This window comes from Nomia melanderi, chromosome 9, assembly GCF_051020985.1.
Source record: "Nomia melanderi isolate GNS246 chromosome 9, iyNomMela1, whole genome shotgun sequence".
In the NCBI taxonomy this organism is placed as follows: Eukaryota; Metazoa; Arthropoda; class Insecta; order Hymenoptera; family Halictidae; genus Nomia; species Nomia melanderi.
The window spans coordinates 13010735-13020150 of record NC_135007.1 but is presented as its reverse complement, the minus strand read 5'-3'; the positions used below and the strand labels follow the sequence as shown (position 1 = coordinate 13020150).

At 40.4% G+C, this 9416-nt stretch overlaps 1 protein-coding gene across 1 annotated transcript; it reads left to right on the top strand.

The window, feature by feature from the left end:
- Window positions 1-881: 881 nt before the first annotated feature.
- On the top strand, window positions 882-9406 carry LOC116427270 (uncharacterized). The gene is made up of 3 exons (XM_031977409.2): window positions 882-1386; window positions 2629-2831; window positions 3798-9406. The coding sequence occupies exons 2-3, from the start codon at window positions 2637-2639 to the stop codon at window positions 3975-3977; spliced, it is 375 nt and encodes a 124-aa protein (XP_031833269.1). The 5' UTR covers window positions 882-1386; window positions 2629-2636; the 3' UTR covers window positions 3978-9406.
- The last annotated feature ends 10 nt before the right edge of the window (window positions 9407-9416 follow it).

The following is a 9416-nucleotide window of genomic DNA, read 5'->3' as shown; positions in this document are numbered from 1 at the left end:
CTATACATTTTTTTTTCACTGGGCTCGCAGGTATCTTTGGTGTCTACAGATCAAGTTGGAGATTTCTGTGTCGTAACTCTTGCCTCCCTTTCTCTCTCTTTCTCTCCTTGTTATTTTTTTTAAATTTCTCTTGCTCACACGTATAGGTTCTCTGTCACTATCTCAGTCTCTCCTATATAGCTCTCTCTCTTTCTCTCTGTTTTTTCTCTCTTTCTCTCTCGCTCTCTCTCTCTCTCTTTTTTCTATCTTCCTCTCTTTCTGTCTCTCTCACTCTCTCATTTTGTCGCTCTAGCTGTCTCTCCCCCACATTATTGCCTCTTTTTGTGTTCAACCATCCCCAATCGCTGGGTCGATCCATCATCTTCCCCCAAATTTCTCGACCCCGCTCGAGGAACGGTCACGGCTCGCCGGAAACCTAACAATTTTTATGTCGACATTAACACGGCGTCAGGCTAGCCTGTGATTAGATCTAACATTGTTCTTGGCCATTGGTACGTCGTCATTTAATTTTGCAAGGTGCCTGCAACATTTTGTGTATCTCTTTGTGATATCTCGTTGAACGGCTTTGAAACGGCTCCTGTTTCTTCTGTATTTTTTTTTTCCTTTTTGTTTTTGCCATTACAATGTAACTGAACGTGACCCGTTCTTCTCGACTTCCCTCGCTTGAACCCTTGCGACCCTCCCTCCACTGGTAACTTTATTGTCCTTGAACTTTTCGTCTTGACGCGATGCGACTCCATATTCAGATAATACGAATTCGTACGAAACTGTGATCCAATTACTATTAAACTCTGTTTTCTCTGGGTTTCGTTTAGATTAACACTAGAGCCATCGAGCATTACGATTAACGTGTAATCCTTGTTAAAAATTGTAATCCATATTTTTCGGATATGATTTATAATGTATATTATGTAATTTGAAGATGTAATCAATCATTGAGAAACGAGGGAGTTATAACTAATCATTTCGACTGGTAGTTCTAGGTTCAAATGTTACTTGAAATTTTCGTAGAATATTCTAGATCGTGTATTGCACAGTTATTTTATGGGGGTCGCGCGCGGAGAGACATTTCTCTTCTTGACAATGCTGAGAGAGAACGAGAGACAAGGAGAGAAAGAAAGAGAGAGAGAGAGAGAGGGTGAGAGGGTGAGAAAGGGCAGAGAAAAGAGAGCGAGCGAAAGGGAGAGAAAGAGCGAGAGAAAGGGAAAGTCTGAGTGAGTTTTTGGTGATTTGGCAGAGGGGGCGAAATCGCAAGTTGGTGCTACATATAAATATATATATATAAATATTTATATATAAAACATACGTATATATCGTGTTACAATGGTGCAGTGTCGATTGCTGTTTGGTAGCGGGATCTACAAATACTAACTTCTGTGCTTCCAGGTAGGCCAAGTCCAAATCATTATTCCTTTGGATGACGCGTCGTTCTACGCTCCCAGTGAACAGTCAGGATTTACTAAAATAAAGTCAACGAAAAGGAACAATACATATAATTCAACCCTTAACGGTCGACAATTTTGTAAACTTTTGAAAACTATTTTCATAAAAACAGCTGAGTTACGCATCGAAGTCTTAAACACTGGAATACTGGAAACTACATATGAATCTCTGGTTATTTACATAATTAAATTATTCATTAGCAGCTTTCAAATTTATATATCGAAGCTTGAAGTCTCCATTGTCCCTTTGCAGTCCGAAGTGCTCTTGGTTTTTCACTTTGAGGTTCACGTCGATGTTAGTTCATTCAATTACAGTTTAATATGATGCTCTATTTATTTATTCAAGAATATCTGGGAATCACTGAAATGTTACCTTTAAATGGTACAATTGTGATACTACAAATAAATATCGAAAAAATTGTTAAAACAAGTAGAGGTTGCAATAAAATAGAATGTCGAGTCTGACATAGGACTGCTAAGGGTTAAAGCATTCGTTCGCAAAGGGTTCATATATTAATATTAATACTATTAATAGAAATCTTAATAGTATCGTCCACAGTTTCACACGGACCGTAGAACGCCGTCATGTTAATCGTGAAATCGTGCAGGTTGCGGGAACGCGTGAAGGAATGATCACGACGTGTCCGAAATCTTTAACGGAAACGAGAGAAGAAAAATGAGAAACAATGAAAAGCGATTCGAAACAGAGAAGTACATTAAGAAAATCATTTAGTTTAATTCTCTGCACGATGTCATCGACCACAGATCGTGGTGTGGTTACCATAGTTTGGGCACTCTTCTTACGTTTTGTACATACATAGAATCTATGGGTGTTATCAGATCTATATTTTTTTTTGTTTTGTTATCGGGAGTCTATTAATCCACGGGATAAAAAGAAGATTTTCGTTTATGTGCCTCGAGCGGTGATACGTTAATATTCCAGGCTCGTGTTGCTATTCAGAGATTATAATATTCGAGGCTAAGATCGGAAGGGTTGTTTTTTTTTCCATTCATTCACTTCCGTGGTTGCAATCTTTCTCGTGATCCGAATGTTCCTAAAGAAAGGAGACAGAAAAGAAACGAGAGGAACCTTTCGGTCGTTGCTCTTAGCAGTCTCATCCTAGAATTACTAATCGGATCGACTCGATCGAACGTTGATTGTCTACCTTCTTGTTCCACACTCTAGGGGGCACAATGTTGCCACCGCCACCGGTCGCGATATTCCCACCTACAGCTGCGATGCTACCGCGTGGACCGCCTCAGTTTGCAGCCCCCTATCCGCCGCCGATTTTTTATTGGCCCTACCCCTCTCCGCCGGTCAGCCCGACTAATTATTATAATCCAGCGAATGTCGGTGGTATCGCGGCCATTCCTCAGCAAGCGGCGTTGGTAAGTGTTTCATTGTTTCAGCATTTTCATAAATTCTAAGTACTAAGCGTTCAGTATACTAAGTAATCGATGCTGTTTAAGTCTTAACGATAGAACTGGCACTTAAACTGATTTTTGAAAACATTTTTATAGAAGCTACAGCATTAAGATTTCAGTTGGTTCATATTTTAGTCGAGGTATTACTCAATCAGCTTCTTCAATCATTTTTCAGCAGTTGTAGAAGAGGATACCAGGAATCATATTGATCCATCTGGTAGTTAGTGTTATTAACACGTTGAATGTATATAAATATTATAAATAATGCTATCTAATGCAGCGATATTCAGCTAGATGAACACGCAGTAATAATAATTCAATTCAATCAAACGATTCGATATATCTTTTCCATTTTGTGCATTTTGTTCTATGAAATCGGCGTTCAACATGTTAACACGTCCAGTGCCAACAAAATATTTTTAAGGGACGCATGGTCAAGAATAGTATACGTTACAAAGCACCGAAAACATAAAGAAACGATATCAAAATATATAAAATTTAAAAAAAACTTGAATGTAACTTAATATTTTATTAAAAAAATCAATACAGTCCATAAGCAAAATATGACCGAAATTTCCGTGGCACGGAACGTGTTAACCCTTTGCACTCGAAAGTTTTTCACTAGAAATATTCAACATTTTCCGACGAGATACAGTCGACATGGTTTCAAACTAATTGAACGATAATTCACAGATAAATTAAGCAACAAAGCTATTTTATTCAAATATTTTACATAGCAGTACAAATTCTAATTTCAAATACTAAATATTCAACTGTATAGTTTTGCTGTGTCAAATAAAGTGGTAACTGAGAGTCACCTCTCGAGTGCAAAGGGTTAAAAAGATAGTTCTGCTAGTTCCAGCGTTAAGTTACTCTGCAAGGTGTCCGCGCGTTTCGATTGTTCACCAATTCCGTGCGTGCTGTTTTCAGTTGACTCCGGCGGAGTGTCTTCAGCTGGGACCAGGCGCGACAGTGCCCGGAGCAACCACCCCAACGGCGGAGGCTCGCATCGAGGCGTTCCTGCCACGAATGGAACTGGAGAAACGCGTACCTGTCCCCGCGCCGCCGCAAGCGGAGTGTAGTCCGTTCGTCGAAGTGTTCATGGTTTGATGATCAGAGTCTCGAGCTCGACCGGGCGATTCGGCAGGCGAACCTCTGTCCCGATCATCGGACCAAGTCGAGTCAAGCGCGAAAACCTTAGCCTCGCACGACAGAAACCCGAAAATTCGCGTCTTTCTTGCTCCCCTCGCGCGAGAGGACGATCGTACTAACACGACCGAGTCCTCGTCTTCTTCCCCTTCATCTTCCTCTTAATTTGCCCTCCCCGTTTGTACAGAACACAGTGACGCTGGCTTAAATTCCATAGAAATCCGCTCGACTTGATTCGAGCAAGCTCAGTGTAATCCCAGTGGACGAAAACAGAAAATGTGTACAGCGAGAGGAAGAGAGAGACACTGGCCACAGAGATGCCGCACGCGTCAAACATAAACACGCAATGAAGAAAATGCAATAGTTTTAATGTGAAGAACTTCGACGCGTGCGGCATCCCTTTGAAATCCAGTTTCAACCCTTGATTTTCAGTGAACTTCCGGCTTCCACTCGCTGCATCGATTCTCTGCTTTTGTCAGGCTGTGCTCGAGTCAATTCTTGGAGGCAAGTAGCTCCCTGTTCTTTCTGCTCGGTTAAATTTCACTACTGGGGTTCGAAATTGTCGAATTTAAGCGAGCATTGCTGTGACGTGCAATCTAGAATCACAAACGAGGCCTCGGAAGGTTGTATCCAGCGCGACACGATTATTTTACCTTTCCTGTCTTCGAAGAACGCTGCTCCCCCTGCAAATCCAGCGTGTCACTGAGTGGCACGTTTCTTTCTAGTCTAGAGACAGATGCAAGTCGTCGTAGCGTAGCGCAGTGACGTCGTTTCTTTCTCGTCGTTCGTTTCGGATGTTCCCGAAGCGGATCGCGCACAGAACGTGTTTTTTTTCCTCTATTCTCAGCCCCCCCTCCCCCTCCACGATAACCGTTGTTTCTGGGCCTCTATTGTGCGTGCCCCCCTTTTGTCTGCATTCCTCGGTTCCATTTGTCGCTCCGCGTCCGAGTCGCAGAGCTTCACGTGGATCGTTCCGGGAGCAGGAAGACAACCGACCAATTGTCGTTCGGTTGCCTTGATGTATGTATGTACGGTAACGTGTACACTTGGCTCATTTGATTCGTTTGAAGACAGAGAGGGAGAGAGAGAGATAGAGAGAGAGAGAGGACAATCGTCGAATCGCGGCGATGTCATTGTACAATATTAATTGTAACTATTGTCAGTAGGACTAATATTTTCCTGAGAAGTACTCGAGAGGCCAATCAGGTATTATTATACCTATTCTCCTCAGGTACTGGTTTGTACAATCGAAGGTACCGACACAAAGAGATCTCGAATCTTGTAGTACCGTAAACACAGGCTCGAAGGGACTCTTTATTATTAATCTTTATTAATAATCGAGCATCTGTTTACGGTTCTATTTTGTTCACCATCTCTTCCTGTCGTTATCTTCTAGTGTACATTTGAACGAGTACGATTTCGAATGAGCTCAGTGTGAAATTCTAGAAGTAACCCATCGTTACGAGTAGGCCCTCTAAAGTAACGGTTGCGACACACGGTCCGCGCTTGGAACAACTTGATTAGTTATTCAGAGACACGTGACGATTATTTAGTTTTTAATTTGTACAAAGTTACACTTTGCATACGTTCCAGGTGTCGAGCCATGTACAGTCGTCGTTGTTGATACGAATTAACCGCGCCACACGCGCTTTTTACCTTAAGAGTTTTACGTAATTTAATATGAGAAAGTTTTAATATGAAATTTAATATATACCCTACCACCCGAATCGTCATGCGAACGATTAACGTTCATTATTGTCTATTCGCTGTACGTATAATTTTTATCGTAATTTCTAAGGCTACTGATTCGATTGTAAATTCGCCTCCCGGCCGTTGGCTTTCCGGTTCGTCAGTTTTCTGGAATCGTCGCGGGAGGCTGCGGAATCGCGTAACAGCAAATATTACGAACGTCTTCCGTTTTAGCGTGTTACTCCATCGAGCAATTCTTTTAATTTAACACTGAAACTACCGAACGGCTGAAATTACTGGCTTGTAATTTTCTGTAAAAAAGACAAATGATATATATTAATTTATTTAATCATTCTCGATGGAAGCGCCGTCCGTCGCGCTTTCCGACTATCGTGAAACCGGAAATTGGTCGATTCTTTGACTCGTCTAGTAGTTCTAGTGTTAACCTTGATTCGTACTTGTGATGCTTGATTTCGTTTATGTATATCCGTATGCATATTTCAGATTGAAGTACTCGAGTAGTTGCAACTGCCACGGTACAGAGTGTTCAGTAATTCATGCGTGCCAGGAATTATTCAACATCCTGTATCAATGTTGGCAAGACGTGTCGTTTACGGTTGGTAAACTGTCAGGTCGAGTGCGAACGCCAGAGATTAACTGATCGCTCAATCACGTAATTACTTCGTAAGTACTTATGTAAACAGTTCTTTTCTCGAGCGTATTCCGCCGTATTTTCCTCCAGTCAGTTACTCTATACTCCTCCACGTCCTCGTGTCACAATTAACATTTAATTTCTCATAGTAAACCGTCAATCATGATATTCAATCTTCAAACGAACTGTACTTAACGCGTTGATTCCCATGGGGTCATCGGTGACCCCGACCGAATTACTATAATTCAATCAATTAGACGATTATTTGCAAATATTTTTACATTACAAATAATGTTACTTAATGATTCAATGAAATAGTTTTATATTACATTTTCTAGTTTGTACATTCAACGTCTTAATGCAATTAAAAAAAAAACTAGTCTAGCAACGAAAAATACAAAAGAAATTTCCAAATTTGTAAAACGTTGCAGAAACAATTTTAACAGAGTTTGAGGACGTAGATGGGGATGGGTTATCATTATGCGTTAATACAGACAAGTATATTGCGAGTCCAATATACTTCAGCTAAAAAAAAAAAATAATAATCGAGTCGGACAAACGTGTTCCACGATACTCCGTGGAACACATCCGCTTCTGTTCTTGTTCCTGTAAAAGGCGCTCGTGTACAAAGGTGCAATCTTAGCTGTAATTCTGTGGCGTCTAAAAAGCCAGGGTCGTTCTATCCACGTAGAAAGTAAGGATTACTTTCGATATAGTACTTTTAGCGTTCTCGCGAGCATATTATACAGAAAGTAATGCGAGTATACATAGGCGACGTATGTGTATGTTATCCATGAATATTATTATCGATAATCTCCGATGGGAGCTTGGAGTTAATCCCATAATCGACGTGCAGTTGTGATTGTGAGGCAAAACAAGTTCACCGTACGTTCCAATTCGAAAGCATCAATTAATATCGCGTGCTTTCGATAATCCAGTAATGCCAACCTAGCTACGTGCCGAAGCGAAATGCAACGTTCGAGTGTTGTTGTCACGACCATCGAGCTCTCGATTCAAACGTACCTGAAGTTGTATCATTGAACGTACGCGCCAAAAAGAACCGTTACTGACACGCGATGCGTTGTTCTATGTACGTCGTGCCGAGCGACTCTTGTCCGGCGAAACAGCATGGAAAACACATGGACAAGACGCTCGAAAGAAAATGCGAGACGATGTCGTTCGTAAGTAGACGAGTTCGTTCGTTTTTAGTTTTCCACTACCCCCATTCTTTTTCTACGATAAGTAGGTACTACGTTTAACGTTTAAGCCACGAGTCGACGAGCGAACAGAGACGAATTTGTTATTTCTCGTTGCCTGTAGCATGTGCTGTTCCGCACGATTGGTGCAATAATCTCCCCGGTCATTTTGTTTTTGTTGTAACGTGTGCAACGGGGTGAAATGGGCGAGCCTCTCGTACCATCGATGCAGTGCACGGTACCATTTGTCATTCCGGTGACAAATGGTGATATTTTGGTTGCCACGAGGAAAAGTTGTTTCGTTAACGCTAGAACTACCGAGCAATTAACCCTTTGCACTCTGTAGGCTCTACACCAATGTTATTAAACATTTCGATGGTCTAAAGTGAAAAAACTACACTATGATTATTGCATCTGCTGCACAAATCTTTTTCTAAGAACAAACAAAAATCTAAGAAATGTTATATTAAATATAAACTAAAAATGTGAGTTGCTGGTAGATTGAAAAATCAGGTGCTAAGGGTTAATTGTCTTGAAATTGTTCTGTAGAAACATCGACAGTGCTACTATTGAGACTTCAATTTGGTTTGCTATTGAATTTGTTTATTGGTACATCCATTTCTCTAGTACTTTTTCAGAAGCATCTGTTAACTGTTCAATAATGGAAAAATGTGATCAGGGATGAGTGATTTTGATCCTTCCGGTAGTTCTAGTGTTAAAAATAAGTTCATTAAATATAGTCAATATTGTTAGCGGTAAAGTAACAAGCGTGACGAAGTGCCGTAGGAATCTTCATAACCGACGGTGCGCTCGTCAACTGCTATGTACTTCGGACTTGTTCGCGATGGCGTATCGTATCCCGTCGACGTTTACGAGGGAAATTATTTATACTGCCTTGGTACCGAGGCGAATTCGAATATTTCCTTTAGTCGATCATTCTCGAAGTTCCGTTTTAATTGCCCAATTTCGATTTTAACGCTAGAACTACCAGGCAATCTGTCTAACCCTTTGCACTCTGTAGGCTCCAATATTGCACCAGTTATAATATTAAATATTTTCATGAATCTTAAAGAAACTATCCTAAAATTATTAGATTCTCCACACATCTAAATTTTATATTGAGGAAAATAAAAGACCGAAGGAATGTTATAACATTTCTCATTTTCGCTAGGAATACTATAAAAATTAGTTGCAGTTGCTGATAGATTACAAAACAACCTGGAGTGCTAAGTGTTAAAATTTCTCTGTAGAAACTAAATGGCACAATTGTTGAGATTTCGATTGATTCGCACTATGGTTTCTGTATTGAATCAATTTGTAATTTAGTTAGAAATTTCTCAGAGAAGCATCCGTTATCTTTTCAACAATTGGAAAAAAGGAAATCATGAATGGGTCCATTTCGAACCCGGTAGTGCTAGTGTTAACGATTCGAAGCGAAATATTTGAACGCGTAGTTCCGTGAGTAACGGAAGTCTCTGGCAATGCAATCTCGGCGTGACTCCTTTCGCACAATATTGTATATATATATTCGCAGGCTTATCTTTTTTTTTTATAAGATTCATTATTTTTAAACGAGAAAATTTATTCGGCGGCGTCGGTGCCGTTTTTAGATGTACGTGAGGCACGTCGCGAGCACACAGAGAGCTTTATTTACAAAAGGAATAAACAACAACAACAAAAAAGAAAAAGAAAAAAATGGTAACTTTCGTCTACGCGAACACAGACGAAATTCCGTTGTTGCTCGACCGTTTTTGCGGTCGGTGAGAACGGCTACGACGAATAGTAATCTGATCCCGATATTTAATAATGTTATTAACGATATTAATATTAATATATTCGATATTGTTTTAAAATAGTCTTCCA